This window comes from Pogoniulus pusillus, chromosome 5 (genome assembly GCF_015220805.1).
Source record: "Pogoniulus pusillus isolate bPogPus1 chromosome 5, bPogPus1.pri, whole genome shotgun sequence".
Classification (NCBI taxonomy): Eukaryota; Metazoa; Chordata; class Aves; order Piciformes; family Lybiidae; genus Pogoniulus; species Pogoniulus pusillus.
This window is the reverse complement of record NC_087268.1, coordinates 4,909,428-4,926,971: the sequence shown is the minus strand read 5'-3', so window position 1 is coordinate 4,926,971 and position 17,544 is coordinate 4,909,428. Positions and strand designations below refer to the sequence as shown.

At 42.6% G+C, this 17,544-nt stretch overlaps 1 protein-coding gene across 3 annotated transcripts in view; it reads left to right on the top strand.

Moving 5' to 3' along the window:
• ARHGAP6 (Rho GTPase activating protein 6) overlaps positions 1-17,544 on the top strand; it is a 180,424-nt gene that overhangs the window by 112,880 nt on the left and 50,000 nt on the right. For all 3 annotated transcript variants that reach the window (XM_064143061.1, XM_064143062.1, XM_064143064.1), the window contains exon 3: positions 17,268-17,339. In XM_064143061.1, coding sequence (XP_063999131.1) covers positions 17,268-17,339 — 72 coding nt within the window. The remainder of the gene's footprint in view (positions 1-17,267; positions 17,340-17,544) is intronic.

Here is a 17,544-nt window from a genome sequence, read left to right as displayed (position 1 = left end):
TAAACGACTGCAGGTTGATTTAAGTCTTTTTGTGGAGACAGCCTGAAGTCTGTCTCATGCTCCCTTCACTATTGAATGATGTGGAATGAAAACATATGGTAAGAGGGTACAAGTAGCCCTCCAGTTGATTTGCTGCCATCACAGGATTGTGTAAAAGGAGAATTTCAAGTTTTAAGGATGTGAAGCTGGCTTGGGCACTTGGGAAATGCAGGAATGCAAATGAAATAGAACTCAATCACATCTATTTCTGTCTCAAGGAGAAAACAGACTGAAGGCTGTTAAACATTTTCCCTATCTTTTTTTTTTCTTCTTAAAAAAGAGAGGAGAAAATAAGTGGCATGTAGAACTAGAACTGTTTGAGACAGCTGGGGGTCTAGAGATACCTAGGCACAGAAAGATGTGCTCTACAGCTCTCCTCTACATTGGAGATTGCCACATGGAAGTATTCAGTTAGTGGGACAACATATGTGAAAATAGAGAAGGCTGTTTTAAAAGTGGGGATTCTTTGGGGTTGTTTAACTGTTCTTCAAAATGCACCAGTCAGTGATGTTAGAACATGCTCTTACTTGCTAGGCATTTGCTTCCTGCAGGCAATTTGTTTCATTGTATTTGCTTTAACAGGTACTGTGGAAAGTAAAAATACATTGTTCTCGGGTAACACATGTTTGTGCCAAACCTGCTTGCGTTGAAGTTAAGGCAGAGTGCAGCAGCGTTTACTGTTATCTTTGCCGTCACTGTATTTACAGTCACAGTCATGCTGTTACTGGTTGCTCCTCCGTAATGTTTCAGTTCTCCCATGCTCAGAAACTACCTTTGTTAAAGCAAATGCAGTCAGTTAGCACTTTAAGGGTGCTTCCAGCTGTTCCCACACTTACAGAGGAATGTGTAGAATGTAATAGCCCATGTGCAATCCCTCTCCTTTGCTGTATTCTAGCCATTACTGTTAATCAAGTGCATTACTGACATCTGTATTTCAGTTAAATATCCTGTGGTCACAGAGAGGGGACTGCCTCCCACAGGAATTGACTTAATCAGCCCATCATTTAAAAGAGGTTACAATTGCACTGCTGTGGGCAATCAGAATGAGTTCAAAATGATAAAGAGTTACTGTTTTTATATATGTGAGAGAGATCAGGCTTGTTTCTCGTTCTCCCGTTTTTCTGCTTCATATCTTTCTTTCAGGTTCCATAATCAGCATCTTAGTCAGCTCCCATGTCACTGCCAAATCTGCCACGGCTAACTATAGCAAGAATCATTTCTGCTGTGTCTAGGTTTATGTGTGAAGTCACAAGAGGCAATCGTTTCCAAGCAGAGCGTTACAGTTTCCTTACCAACGCAGTTCCTCCGTGAAAGGCTTTTGTTTTCTGATGCTCTGAACAGCACAACAGTACGATTCTAGTGACATTTCTTTATGGCTACTGTTTATAACACTGTGTTTTTCACAGCTTCAAGGAAGTCAGGTTTCTCTTTAGAACAGAATTAAAAACAACCCTGTGATAAAATTCACTTGAGATGTGTGTACATCTTGGTGGCTTCCAGTTGTGTAGTTCTTTGTACTCAAGTAGTGAAGTAAAAATGAACCTTTGACACCATGATTCCATGATTCTATGATGCTACTGCACTCCTGAGGGACTTTTGTTGATCTCAGAAGCACAAGAAGCCTAGCAGCAATACATGTTGTCTTTTGTATTTGTTTACCTGTACAGTGTGATTATCTCTGGTCACTCAAATAGAAATGGTATCTTGCTTCTCATCTCCTTGACAGCAAGGTTTTTTGTTTCTGATATGCCTCGTTGTGTACAAATGGCTGCATGCAAATGCCCATATATCGATGATGTTTTGTGGTTTGTGTTAATGTGACAGCACAAGAGGGCCACATTTTCTACACAGTGTTGACAAAGAGTAATCATAGAATCAACCAGGTTGGAAGAGACCTCCAAGATCAGCCAGGCCAACCTAGCACCCAGCCATAGCCAGTCAACTAGACCATGGCACTAAGTGCCTCATCCAGGCTTTTCTTCAACACTTCCAGGGACAGTGACTCCACCACCTCCCTGGGCAGCCCATTCCAATGCCAATCACTCTCTCTGCCAACAACTTCCTCCTAACATCCAGCCTAGACTTCCCCCAGCACAACTTGAGACTGTGTCCCCTTGTTCTATTGCTGGTTGCCTGGGAGAAGAGACCAACCCCCACCTGGCTACAGCCTCCCTTCAGGTAGTTGTAGACAGCAATAAGGTCTCCCCTGAGCCTCCTCTTCTCCAGGCTAAACAACCCCAGCTCCCTCAGCCTCTTCTCATAGGGTTTGTGTTGCAGGCCTCTCACCAGCTTTGTTGCCCTTCTCTGGACACCTTCCAGCACCTCAACATCTCTCTTGAATTGAGGAGCCCAGAACTGGGCACAGCACTCAAGCTGTGGCCTGACCAGTGCTGAGTACAGGAGAAGAAAAACCTTCCCCCGTCCTACTGGCCACACTGTTCCCGATCCAGGCCAGGATGCCATTGGCTCTCTTGGCCACCTGGGCACACTGCTGCCTCATCTTCAGGAATGGAAAACAGTTGGTATTTTCACATGGAATAATCTCTTACAGTTCCAGAAGTTCCTCAGCTATGTTTCTCTGGTAACACTGTCCTATGCTGTAGCTACGCAGGCAGCATTGGTGCAGAGTAGGCATCTTGGTACAGTTAGGTAAATTGAGTTATTATTGCAGTAACAATCCAGTTGCTTGTGTTGTCCTGGGGTGCAAAAGCAGCATGTCATGTATTGGTCTGTGCAGCAGAATAGAAGACTCATGTGTTGTTATCACACCAAGCATAATCTCCAAAATCTGTGGAAGGTTTGTGGCTGGCAGAGGACTTAGAGTTATGAACACAGAAAAGTCTCGTGAACTACAGATTTCACCCAGGGAGTTTTCATCCTCTTTCCTCTTGCATCACCATATACAAGAGGGCTCGTTGATAAAGGAGAAAAAATGATGCCTGAGGTTGGATCTTGGAAAATAATGTAGTGATTTGTCTACTGTTGTAGATTGGCTTTGCACCCAAATTTGGAAATTTACCCTCCAGAGTAATTTACCACATTTACTCAGAATTTTGGAAGTTAAATGAAATAATATTTACAAAAGGAGACCAAGTATAAAAGGCAGTAAACATGGACAAGGTATATTTCCATACATATTTACAGTTCAAAACCAGCATAATGCCCCCTTGTACTATATTTCAGCTCTCCCCAGGCCCCTAGACACAAAGAGATTCACGGAGCTGTAATAGAGCCACCTCTCCATCTCTACCTCCCACACTCCCTGTGCCTTACAAAGCCAAGTCAGAAGACCATCAGTCAGGCAATACAAGGTCAAAAGAAAGAGAGAGAGCAGCCAGAAGCCAAGGAGAAGGTAGCCAGAGAGAGAGAAAGCAAGTTTGTGCTGCAAAAATGCAAGATATTCATCAGGTCAGTGGAATTAGATAAACTTACCTTGCATTATTCTGTATCCAATCCCTAGAATTGTTTATCCTTTAGACTGGAATTCTCTGGAAAAACTTGTTCTTACTTGCAGTTAAGACACTAGGCTAGGCCACTGGCTCTAAACTGTAACAGAAGCATATATGGTGTTCTTCCATTTAATTGCTTTGAGAAGTTGTAGGTGAACTCTGGGGGACTTGGGAGCAAGTCCCAGAAAACACTTGAATTGCTGTTCATGTCTGCTTAATGCTGCTTTTACATTTATAAAGCAAAAGTGTCACCATCAGTGACTGCAGCACTACCTGAGACTGCTTTTAGGAGAAAACATTCCACTTGTTCTTGCCTAACCCTGGCTCCTAGGGCTGCCACAGGGCATTGGTAAGAAACCTCAGGCAGGAGGAGTTGAAGACATTGGTTCAGAACATTGGGAAGCAAGGGTTCTTAATAGATAATGTGGAGGAAGCAGACAAGATTTTTCTTCCTTCACACAAAATTGCCAGAACCTCTTCAGAGGTTTTATGCTTGGACTATAAAATCATGCTCTGTGTTCCAACGGAAATAATTCTGTGATTCTGTGCTGCCACTTGGGATTATTTTGTTCTTTGTGGGCAGAGGATCATTTTTTATTGACTCATATCCTGCCTTCTGCCTTGGGAGTACAGGCTGCCTACCTCAGTGTCAGCTTCTGTAGGATACTGAAACCAGTGGGCAGGTAATTCTCCTGGTAGATACCACTTTTTCTCACGTCGTGATTGTACAGCGGTTCAGGCACTGCAACTGATAGCACACAGACCAAACTGCTCTCCTTTTCTCTACCCAGCTTGTTAATTATCAAGTGATAGTGATAATGTTGCTTCTGAGTGTTACCAGGCTAAGTAAGCAAGGCTTTGTGTAGCCATGCATGTGCATTGCCATTGCCCACACCGTACAACTGGGACGCTGAACTGACTTCAGAGACCAGGCATGCAGAATGCATACTTGCTTGTGTGTTAGCTTCCTTCTGATTTGTTTTGTCAAGCTTGAGACAGCCTGTGATTATTCATTAAGACACCAAACAAAAGTTGTGAAGCATTATCATATATATTATCCTGGAGAGTACCATTTTACAGCTGCAGCTGAATATTGCAGCTGCATGTTTCATATTACCTGCTGGAAATAAGTCCTTGTAGTGGGCTAATAAGGAAGAATAAAAAGAGAGGCATGTTTGGTTTTCTCCTGGAAGGTGGTTATTGTAGTAGCTACAAATAAGACAGTTACCCATGGTTTTCTTGCACTCATACACTCTAGCTCCAGCTCTCTTTTGATAGATGCAACTGTGCAGTGCCACCAGAACTTAATCTCAGTACAAGCTGGGAGTGAGACCCAGGATGTGTGTGTGTGGTTTAACCATTGAATGCCTTCTCAATATGGAAGAAGTTATGATGAATGAGGCTTGAGTGATCCAATCATTGCCCCTCAGTTCCAGAAAGTTTCACCAAATTTAGGAGAATCTTGCCTCCTGGCCCGCTGATTTATGAATTAAAATGTCCACTTAATCCTATAAGAAGACTTTGGGCTCAAAGAGTGAATCATTTTATAGCTGTGTTAATCTTGTTTTAGCAGATCTAGCAGCTTAAGTTAGCATCAGCCGAACTAGAAGCTTAAGCTTGAAGGATTGATGAGGCCTTTTGATATCTTAATGTTCCTCCTTAGGTGGATGACACTTTCTAAAGTGATTGCTGAAGGTAGGGAAGTTGAAGGTATTGAAAGGACTTGGACTAGAAGTCAGAAAGAGTTCTTGTGATAAAGAAGGTTTGGTAGGATTAGACACAAAATATTTAAGGTAGAGGAAGACTACTTAGAAGAAATGCTCTCTTTTATTCTCAAAAAGGAAAAAAAAAGGAAAGAAAGTAAAATTTATGCTGAATTCCCCAGTCAAAGTTTGGCAGTACTAATTTAATGTGGATGGAGTAGAATTCGAGCCAGCAAGGGAAGTATGTTCTCTAAGCTTTGCACAGGTTTTCAGAGGATTGCATGGTTTTCCCTATTAAACAGTATTGGTTCTAACATCTGAAGTTATACCACGCCAGAATTTCAGCTGTGAGGAAGTTAGTGTGGAGCTTTTACCTGTGTGTGCACATACTCAGATTTTAGAGGCCCGGGCTCACTCAGTTTAGAAGTTCCACTGGGCAAGAATCCCAGATGCATCTTCTTATTTTTCATATGTAATTTCTTTAATAATTAGGAATCCACATATTAACACGTTTCAGTAGAGTATAACAGGGATCAAACTTCTTTTCTATAAGAAGACTATTAGCCTTGTGAAATATCTTTGTTCCATTCTCCTATTCAACAGACAAGATTGATGTGTCTGAGATTGAATATTGAGTTTATCTGTTGGCCCATGACTGTTAACAGATAGGGTGCAAGAGATTTGCAGTTTGTTGGGCTAAGGCCAGAACATCCATCACTCATTTCTTTTTTTTTTGGCTTAGTTGGCAACATTGATATTATGATGATGTAGTGTTTTGGTTTTAACATGCACCACATGCCAAAGTATATTTGTGCTTTGCTACAAGTGTTGCATACATTTACTTTGTCCCTTTGGGTTTGTTTTAATGTTTCTCAAATAATTTTGGAGTGAAAATCCAAAGACAAGCCACAGAATTTGCCTTCCTGTGCTAGTTTGAAGCAGGCTAGAATGTTTTGGTGAGAAGCAGGCTGTGGAAAGAAAACAATGGTGACGTCTACTTCGCTCACAGGCTTGCTGAGATGTATAGGAACAAGAAATAAAAACATAGATAACCACTCTTGGCATCACTCTCACTTGGGCTGCTGGCTGAGCTGCATCTCTCTAACCTCACCCTCCATTTTGGGCTAACCCAACTTTGCTTCCTGAACCTCTGGCTGAACCTTTATTCTTCTTTGGACTTGAGTAAGGTTGAGAGGGGTAGGGGGAAGGTGAAGGGGTGGTTGAGAGCCCCTCCTGGGTACTCAGGTTTCTGGGAGGGGAGTTGTGTATTACCTTTTACCTTGTCTATTTCTGTCTATCACTGTATATACTGTAAATATCTGCTTGTATATTGTGCCAGCTGTAAATATAAGCTTCATTCATATTTCCAGAGCCAGCTGAGTCTAGTCTGGGTGATTTCTAAAGTGTGGGGGGGCAGGGAGCACCCAAACCATCACACTTGACTTTCTGGAACTGACAGTAAAGATAGCACACAGCCATTTCAGCAAGTGTAGCACATGTAATTGGAGAGATCGACTGCCTTTACAAAGAACGGTTTGCTGCGTTGATGCTGCCTTTAACAAGATTGTATATCCACACAATTTCTTACCAATTTGGACAAGATCATACTACACTCATTTCAGTAATTACAGCAAATGTGCCATTTTCTGAGGCAATTGAATTTTTAGACTTGCTGGGACATTTGGGGAGAGGGAAGGCAATTCTTAGTTTTACTGGCAAATATAGTTCTCATTTTGATTAGTTATGGGCTGCCCAGGGAGGTGGTGGAGCTGCCAAAGCCTGGATGAGGCACTTTGTGCCATGGTCTAGTTGATTGGATAGGGCTGGGTGCTGGGTTGGACTGGATATTTTGGAGGTCTCTTCCAACCTGGTTGATTCTATGATTCTATGTCAGAAGCTTTTGTACCTTTAGTAAGAATCCTGACAATGCAGTTCTCCAGTCTCTATGTTTGCCTTGTGTCTGGCAGAGTTCTACTTAGGGTTGGACTTGATGATCTATGAGGTCTCTTCCAACCCTGATGATACTGTGATACTGTGATACTTTAACATGTGCATTACATAGATTTTTAAAGTAGAAAACCAGATTTACTTCTGTTATGGGAAGTATTTCTGGTGAGAATTTCTTCTTGCAGTAAGTAGAAAACTTAATGTCTAAAGCTTCTTCAAAGGTATGGAGCTGTTGTCATGGGTACAAAAATTGTTAAGATATGTCTTCAACTACTGGTCAGGAAAGATAAGATGACTGCAGATAGATTTGTTTTATTGGAGGTGTGTAACCGTGTAGATCTTTATATCAGACTTTTGCAGTGAAAAGGCTACCTCAGGATTTAATGGAGCCCTAATCTCCTGCTGAAGGCTTTAGGAAATAGATTAAACAAATGTCTGTGTGACTCTATTTCTGTGCAGGAAGTCAACCTGAGTGTTCTGCGCAGAGCTTGTTGTGCCTTTTTGTCTGTGTGGTTTACATTTGCAACACCTGTTCCTGTTTATATAACAGATAGTTATTACAATGAAATGTTACTAGAAAGAGGATCAGTTAGTCATTTTTCAAAGGGATAATATCTCAATTATTTGGGCCACCAAACTGTCCAAGAGAGGTTTTCTGCAGCGTGATTTCCCTTCCTTGCACTAAAGGCCCCTCTCTCATTTTCTTTCTTCATCAGAGCTCTGAGATGGAATATTGTGGACTAGATTATTAGTCTTGGAGGGAGTAAGTTTCTAAGGCCGTTTCATTTTCTTGCACAGCTCCTTCTTTAAGGTGAGAGTTAGAGGAAAGACTTCTATGAAGTGTTGGTGTATTCTGACAGTGGGGACCTGGATGCCCTGAACTACCTCTGTGCAAACTGTTGGGTCCCCTGAATCCCAGAATGTTGGTAGAATATCCTCTGAGGAGCTGCTGAGAGCAACCTGGGGGCAAACTCTAAGGGAGATAAAAAGCAACTTGGTTGCTGCTTCACTTGCCAGTACAAACATAAAAGCCAGGTTATCAATACACAAAAAGTTGAATGTCAGCTAAATGCTGGCAATTTAATGTCTGGTCTGCCTCTATCCCTCTCTGTTAATGTAGGGATTGAAGGTAATTGTCCTTCTTATCAATCAAGAGACACTTTGACTAGGAAAGTCATCAAAATCCTCTCTGCAGGAAACAGTCAATTTTCCCTTTCCCCCCTTGGACTGAAGGGGACATATTAGAAATGTTATCTGTATTTTTCCTGCCACAAACTACAGCATCAAGACTCCTGTTCGTTTTTTGTTTCATAGAATCATAGAATCAACCAGGTTGGAAGAGACCTCCAAGATCATCCAGGCCAACCTAGCACCCAGCCCTAGCCACTCAACTAGACCATAGCACTAAGTGCCTCATCCAGGCTTTGCTTGAAGACCCCCAGGGACGGTGCCTCCACCACCTCCCTGGGCAGCCCATTCCAATGCCAATCACTCTCTCTGTGAAGAACTTCTTCCTAATATCCAGCCTAGACCTCCCCTGGCACAACTTGAGACTGTGTCCCCTTGTTCTATTGCTGGTTGCCTGGGAGAAGAGGCCACCCCCCACCTGTCTACAATGCCCCTTCAGGTAGTTGTAGACAGTAATAAGATCACCCCTGAGCCTCCTCTTCTCCAGGCTAAACAGGCTTGGTTTTGGTTTGTTGTTCTTTTCAATACAGTCAAAATATTTTCTTTTACTGTAGTTGTTTTGATGTAGTATTGCAAACAATTTTTGGCATATTGTACTGTCAGTTATGAAAGCACTCTTGAGCAGGGGGGGTTGTAGTTGAAGCTTTTAAACTTCTGTCCTCTTTGTGGTTTCAGAGTGCCCTTAGTAAAGTCCAGCAACAAAGTCCTTGATATACCACAGTCCATTTAAGTTAGTAACCTGCCTACTTCTTGAGTGTAGGGAAACTCCTGCCATAGTACAGATACTGCTACAAAGTGAGAAAAAATAGTGTCTGTGTTTACTGTCATGGAAGAACATACTGGAAAATAGCAAAGTAGTTCTTTTCCTCCAGCATACATACTTACAGGGCCCCTCAATTCAAGAGAGATGTTGAGGTGCTGGAAGGTGTCCAGAGAAGGGTGACAAAGCTGGTGAGGGGCCTGGAGCACAAACCCTATGAGGAGAGGCTGAGGGAGCTGGGGGTGTGCAGCCTGGAGAAGAGGAGGCTCAGGGGTGACCTCATTGCTGTCTACAACTACCTGAAGAGAGGCTGTAGCCAGGTGGGGGTTGGTCTCTTCTGCCCAGACAACCAGCAACAGAACAAGGGGACACAGTCTCAAGTTGTGCTGGGGTAGGTATAGGCTGGATGTTAGGAGGAAGTTGTTGCCAGAGAGAGTGATTGGCATTGGAATGGGCTGCCCAGGGAGGTGGTGGAGGCACCATCCCTGGAGGTGTTGACGAAAAGCCTGGCTGAGGCATTTAGTGCCATGGTCTAGTTGACTGGCTAGGGCTGGGTGCTAGGTTGGCCTGGATGATCTTGGAGGTCTCTTCCAACCTGCTTGATTCTATGATTCTGTGATTCTTAGAGACTATTTTAATACCTTATATACACTAAAGAAGGTGTAGGCAAGTGGAGGTAAAATGTTGTGTGTGCCTGATTGCTCTCTTCACAGGATTTGAGTAGTATTTGCTGTGCAAGTTTCAGCATTGCCCAAAGTAGGCTTTTCTATTTTGTGAAAAAGGTTTGTACTTGCCTTGTTACAGTTACTGTCTATATCTGCCCTGCTGTTTTCCACCATGCAACATTTTTTTGTTCAGCAAGTTGGAACATAATCGGATAGAAATAGACCTAGAGAGAAGGGATCAATAGAAATGTTGCATTTATCACTCTCCAAAGATTTGATTCTAGCTTGGAACTGCACTTTCTAGATGTGTTTTCCTAAAAGAAAGGGTAGTCTGCTGATAATATACTCAACTGGTGTAAATTGGTATGTCACCTTTGCCTGCAGAATAAATGTGCAGCGTCAAAAATCTATTAGTACCTGGCAAGCAAATTACAGAGAGTTGTTTGGGGGTTTTGTTTTGTTGAGGTTGGTTGGTTGGGTTTTTTTAAGTTTGCATTAGAATCCCAAAAGGATATTTTTTGTTTAATAAAACTCAGGTCCCCATAGATAGGAAGATTTCTTTTGAGACAGGGGTCATTTCTAACAGTTTTGCCTTCCAGAGAGGTTGCATGGCAACTTAACGTGTACTTCCCAGATAAAGAATTTCATTCATGTACTACTGTGACCAAATTCTCACTGCTCCATAGCAAAGAGATTCTGTATAATGCAGGATTTACACTTAGAGCAGATGCATCACCTCAACTTGCCCGTTTGGACTTTGTGACTCCTCAGTGCTTCATTACTGTGTCCAGTTCTGGGCCCCCCAGTTTAGGAGGGACATTGAGATGCTTGAGCGTGTCCAGAGAAGGGCAACGAGGCTGGGGAGAGGCCTTGAGCACAGCCCTACGAGGAGAGGCTGAGGGAGCTGGGATTGGTTAGCCTGGAGAAGAGGAGGCTCAGGGGAGACCTCATTGCTGTCTACAACTACCTGAGGGGAGGTTGTGGCCAGGGGGAGGTTGCTCTCTTCTCTCAGGTGGCCAGCACCAGAACAAGAGGACACAGCCTCAAGCTACACCAGGGGAGATTTAGGCTGGAGGTGAGGAGAAAGTTCTTCCCTGAGAGAGTCATTGGACACTGGAATGGGCTGCCCGGGGAGGTGGTGGAGTCGCCGTCCCTGGAGCTGTTCAAGGCAGGATTGGACGTGGCACTTGGTGCCATGGTCTAGCCTTGAGCTCTGTGGTAAAGGGTTGGACTTGATGATCTGTGAGGTCTCTTCCAACCTTGGTGATACTGTGATTTTAATAATTCCTTAGCCCCAAAAGATAAAGCCTATCTTTGAAGAAGATGCAGTAGTTGCAGGTCACTGAAGAGTCTGTCTGGATAAGGAAGAAAAGACTGGAAAGCACACTTTTGTCTGGTGATTGTGGGTTTCTCGAGTGCTGGTACTGTATACACTGAGTATTGTTGAGAAGATTGTCTCCTGCATACACAGCTCATACAGTTTCCACCTGTTGCCCTATGAAGGGTTTGGGTCAGGCAGCACTCCTGCTCAGGGGGCTGCAACACTCCATCTCTGATCTCACCCATGCACGGTCCTTGGGAGTCCTTGCAGCCTTTCTCCTGGCTCTGACTTCATCTCTGCCCTTTTCACACTCTTTATTCTACCGTAAATGCATTTATTGAGATCTTCCCAGAGAAAAAATTGCTGAAACTCATTTGCTGTATCAGAGAAAGCAGCATCTAAGAGGCAAGCTGCCTCTAGGCACTTGGGTGGTGCCTGTGGCGGGCAGCTCCCTGGGCTGAGGTGAGCACGTGTGATATGTGAGCTGTCTGCTACCCAGAAGGTCATGGATGCACCTGAGGGATGTGCCTAAAGGAATATAGCTTTTATTCCATCATCTGCAGGCTGACAAACACAAAGGAGTGTTGATTTAAGTTAAAGTGAAATAAAGAGAGCAGCAAAGCTCCTAAGGAGCAGCAGTGTGAGAAACAGGGAGATAGTCTGGGGCTTCCGAAGAAACATGGTAGTCTTTTTCACTGATGGAGATTTTCCTCTGTGTGTGAAGACAGCGGAATAGGAGAAAGAGAGTAGGTCTCTTTTCATGTAGCTTTATGTACCAAAATCTGTAGCTCCTGGTTTTCCAGTTGAAATTGTTTGCCTTCCACCTTTGTTGCAGTTGTCTGTGCTTTGGAAGTTACTGTATAGGGTCAGGGCATTTCCTCAACAAGTTAATCTAAACCAATATCTCAAGGCAGACATTTATAGTCACAGAAATGGCCCTAGTCAAAACAGCTTCAGTAGAGCAGCTTCAAGTATGCATTTTTACAGTGACCCAAAGAAGCATCTTCAACCTCACAAACTGTGCAGCTGCCAATGAATAAAGCACAGTGTCCTCTTTATTGTGCTGCATCAACAGAATTTACCAGTGCTTTCTGATTGCAGAGTCTCTGTTCCTTGCAGTATTGCACAGGCAAGGCAGTCTACAGCTCGATGTTTAGTTCACAGCCTGAGTTAGAGAGGTTGGCAAATGGGAAATGTGTCCTCTTGATGAGTGAAGTAAACCAGCGAGTCCTCAAGAGATGTCAGACTTGCTGTTTTGTGGTGCCACTGGTAGTAATTTTTAAGACAGAATGAATTATACTTACTGAAAATACATTCTCTTCTTATTTTTTCCTTAAATGTGGTATTAGATTCAATTATTAATGCCTATCAATATAGTGGCCATCAATATAATTACTATGAAGTGTCTTAGAAATCTCACAATATCAACTTTTTCATCCATTTCTGTTTTGATGAATGAGCTGTGGGTATGATGTTCACCTTTTGCATAATTCTTTATTTCATGTGAAAATAACCCTTAGTTTGTTGAACATGAAATAATTTCTTCCCTAAATGGGCAAAACCTACAATTCTTCTAATCAAAGGAAGCTGCTAGTAGATGTGGAGGGGAGTTCTCTTTACTCAGTAACTCTGGAAGCAACAGAATATATCTTTTGTCGAAACTCCACTGTCTTCAATTCATACAGTCTATAAACTAATTTATTTCTTCATTAACAAAAAAGTGTCCTTGCATGTAAGTAACATAAAAGGAGCATCTGTTCTTCTACATAATCCATGAGTCTATGTATAAGGAAAGAAAGACCTGAAGAACCTTTCTTTACATGCTCACTTCAAGATTATTGGTAGGGTACTTTCTGTGATCTGAAGCCTGGTACTGTAAGGGTGTACATAAAAAATGACTTTGCTTGGGTGCTGCAGTTGTACTTTTTATTACTGTGGTGGGTTAGGAACATACACACACTACTGAAATTCACCAGACTAGCTCAGGTGGCCTGGAATGAGATGAAGCTATATTTACAGCAAAGCTAAATTTACAAGTGTATATATATACAATGTATTTACAAGTATTTGCAATTATATACAAATCAGAAGTATTACAGAAATCCAAACTCCCTCATGGATAAATGAAGCTGTCCAGAAGGCTTCAAAGCTACCCCTGCTTTCTCCCTCTACTTCCCAGACAGACAAACAAAACAACCAGCAAAGCTTTTGTTGTTATATGTGAGCCAAGATTAGTGGAGAGATATTAGGGTGGAGTTAAGAGGAAGCAACACAGACTAGAGTGGGACAAATTTGTTGACATTTTGGCTTTTTGTCTCTCTCAGCATACCTATGAATGATATAGACTTCATTGTTATTTTCTATTTCATAACCAATGATCTAATTTCTCTCATTAAAATATTCCAGTTAGCCTCGAACCAGCACAACTACATTATATTAATTAAGATATTGGGTTAGGCCTTCACAGATTAGTGGCTGTGACATAATATGAAACTGGTGGTCAGGAGTTCCTCAGTGTGCCACTTTTTCACCTGAACCAATTCCCTATACCTATATATATGCTGAGCAGTGCTTATACCTACCAAGTAGGCTTGTTGATTTTCACAGTATCACAGTATTATTAGGATTGGAAGAGACCTCATAGATCATCAAGTCCAACCCTTTACCACAGAGCTCAAGGCCAGACCATGGCACCAAGTGCCACGTCCAATCCTGCCTTGAACAGCCCCAGGGACGGCGACTCCACCACCTCCCCGGGCAGCCCATTCCAGTGTCCAATGACTCTCTCAGGGAAGAACTTTCTCCTCACCTCCAGCCTAAATTTCCCCTGGTGCAGCCTGAGGCTGTGTCCTCTTGTTCTGGCGCTGGCCACCTGAGAGAAGAGAGCAACCTCCCCCTGGCCACAACCTCCCCTCAGGTAGTTGTAGACAGCAATAAGGTCACCCCTGAGCCTCCTCTTCTCCAGGCTAACCAATCCCAGCTCCCTCAGCCTCTCCTCGTAGGGCTGTGCTCAAGGCCTCTCCCCAGCCTCGTCGCCCTTCTCTGGACACGCTCAAGCATCTCAATGTCCCTCCTAAACTGGGGGGCCCAGAACTGAACACAGTACTCAAGGTGTGGTCTAACCAGTGCAGAGTACAGGGGCAGAATGACCTCCCTGCTCCTGCTGACCACACCATTCCTGATGCAGGCCAGGATGCCATTGGCTCTCTTGGCCACCTGGGCACACTGCTGGCTCATGTTCAGGTGGGTATCAATCAGCACCCCCAGATCCCTCTGTTGTTTGTTTCATAACATTAAAGTGAATAAGCAATCTTGGAAGTAACTAATAGTAACAGTATTCAGCTTAAATTCCCTCTCTAACTCATATGTTGTGGGAATGCGAAGTGAAGAAGGATGTGGAGACAGAGGGAAGAAGGATAATAGCAGGCAGATGCTGACCTTGGTTCCCACCAGCTGCTGAGTACCTTCTCTCAGAAAGGATAGATAATGGACACCTCATTAATGAGGAAATGAAGGCATGCTTCATGCTGATGGAGTGGGTTGTCCTTGACTAGTTATGCTAATGTGTAAGGATGTGCCTTGTGGCCCTGAGGGTATTTATTGAGAGCCAAATGATCAATAAAGGTCTCTGGCATAATTCACATTCTGAAGTCCGTGTGGCATTGCCTTTGATCACACTGATCTATGAGGGCCCTGACTGCTTTTCCTGCAGCAAGCTAATCAGGGTGCTGCAACACCTGAGATAAAAGAGGTGTTGGTAAGTGGTCTTATGCAAAGCAACATTGCAGTCTGTCATTAAAAAAAACCCCAAAGTTCTCTTTCATTTTTTTTAACTTGAAAAGATGAAAATGTCATCTTATTACCTAGTTTATTATAACTGTGGCCTCATTTACAGTGAAATTTAGACCCTGAAATGGTCTGTGTAAAATATGACATTTGAGAGTGTTAATTAGTAGTGATAACGCTGCAGGTGAATTTTAATCTTAAACCCAAAATTTCACTAAGAATAGTCTCAGAAATCAAACTTCTCAATTCTGGTTCTCAGTGCAAACACTTGTATCTGTAGGCTGTTGCTCACTGGCAAGAGTCTGAAGAAGATGACCTGTTTTTTCAAATAGCAAAGTCTTTTTGGCATTAACTGGAGGTGCTCACCACGCTGGAAAACAGGTCATGTAGCAATTTAATATGCACTCAGGAGTTTGATTCTAGACGCTTGGCCTTTGAAATATTCATCTTGCTAGTCTTAATATATAGATGTCCAGAGCATGATGTATGCATTGCACTAAAAAATGCAGTTAACATATAAATTAGTAAGCATTGAACAAACCAAGTTCATTTCTGGGAAGAAAGAAAGAAAAAACTCTGCACAGTTGCCTGGGTGAGTGTTCTTCAGAAAAACAAAACAAAACATGTAGGTTAACAAAGAAAAACAACTGCCTGAAGGGAGGTTGTAGCCAGGTGGGGCTTGGTCTCTTCTGCCAGGCAACCACCAATAGAACAAGGGGATACAGTCTCAAGTTGTGCTGGGGGAAGTATAGGCTGGATGTTAGGAGGAAGTTGTTGCTAGAGAGTGATTGGCATTGGAATGGGCTGCCCAGGGAGGTGGTGGAGTCACCATCCCTGGAGGTATCACACAGTATCACAGTATCATCAGGGTTGGAAGAAAAGCCTGGATGAGGCATTTAGTGCTGTGGTCTAGTTGACTGTATAGGGCTGGGTGCTAGGTTGGCCTGGATGATCTTGGAGGTCTCTTGCAACCTGCTTGATTCTATGATTCTATAACCAGCAAAGGATAATCTACATTGAGAGACAGGAACTGAGTATCTTGGTTAAGTGAATGGTGGGAACAAATATGCCCTAATGAGCAAGTATAAAGAGGGTGCAAGTGGAGTTACTCAAGCCACAGTTACTCAGAGTAAAAAGAAATTATAATTTTAAAGTGAAAAGACATGGAAATGTCAGAATTTGTCTGTCTGTCCACTGGCTGATATTCTGGGCATGGCTTTCAAAAGAACTGAGGGAAAACTAGAAGCACAGCAGGTTGTGTTCTCTCTCAAACCCTAAACGCAAAGATGAGAGTTCATCAGGGAAGATTAAGCTCACTCTCTGTGGTATGTTCCCTACTGTAAAAGACCACTTAAGACAGTGGCTTACATAAGTCAAAAGACATTTTGAGGCACATTATTTGGTGACCTTCTAACCATAGAAGTGCAACACAGTTATGGTGCATTTCTCTTTGAGGTTTTGCCCTGTTACAAAACCAGTAAGGGAAAGGTACATGTTGATTACCCTTTAGCTAGAGTAGTGCCTATGTTAGCATTGGCATTAGTCTCTCTGTTGGACCTTTCATTTTGCTTTGGAACTTAAAAAATTCCAAAGGTACAAGTTAAAGCAGGCCCATGTCTCAAATCCCTGGTGTTTGTTGAGACTTAGTAAATAAAATGCTTCTTTGTTGACTTTTCCTCCAGCAGCATCTTTTACAATGAAATAACGATAACTAACCTTTGAGAACATACTGTTTCAAGAATGAACCTGCCTGTGCTGTTGCTTAAAATCTTTGGTCTTTAATACCTTAGTGAAAACTTGGATGTCAGAACAATAATTTCTCTGAGACTCTAATCCTTCTGAAGCAGTCTGGATATGCTGTACCAAACTGAAGGCTCCCAATGTGGCTTCAGATCAGATGGGTCATGTGAAGGTGGTCAGCTATCACTCAACTGGTATGACTGGTATGCAGAATTTATCCTGGGGATTAGTACTCCTCCATCTCCAAATACTGCCTTTGGTTCCACATCTGAGTCACAGTTTTGTGACCATGGATGAGGTCACAAACCAGTGCTTTTGACTTTTATGATGCCTCGTAATCAAGAGCATCCAGCGATAAACCTCCATTTTGAGGTCTTCAGAATTAGTTCTTCATTCTACCACGTAGACCATGTGAGCATGCATGTGTCCAGCAGCATGCAGTGGGACACATTTTGGTTCCCCAGTACTACCGTGGCATTTAGGTGAACAGAGCATCACTTCTTTAGGCTGAAGGACTGTGGCAGTCCCTCACCTTTGCGAGCATATCCTACGCTCATCCTGACTTCAAGTTCTATGGCCATCTCACTCTGTGTTCCTACAGCTTTTGCAGCATTATTTTTCTCTCCACTTAATTTTTTTTGTTGTTTTTTCTTTTTTTTACATTTACAGATGGACAAAAGAGGAAGAAATCACTAAGAAAGAAACTGGACTCACTAGGAAAGGAGAAGAACAGAGACAAAGGTAAATTGACACACATTTTCTGGTCAGGTTTTAGTTTTGCATATGGTGTTTGTTTAGTCTTAAGTGTATATTTTTTTGGAGTAGGAGAATGTTACTGAACTGATGTGCTGGGAATTTTGAACATACTGAAAAATATGTCTTATCTTTTACATTTGTCATATTGTTATATTAGTTTATAATATTTGTTACATTAGTATAACCTTTC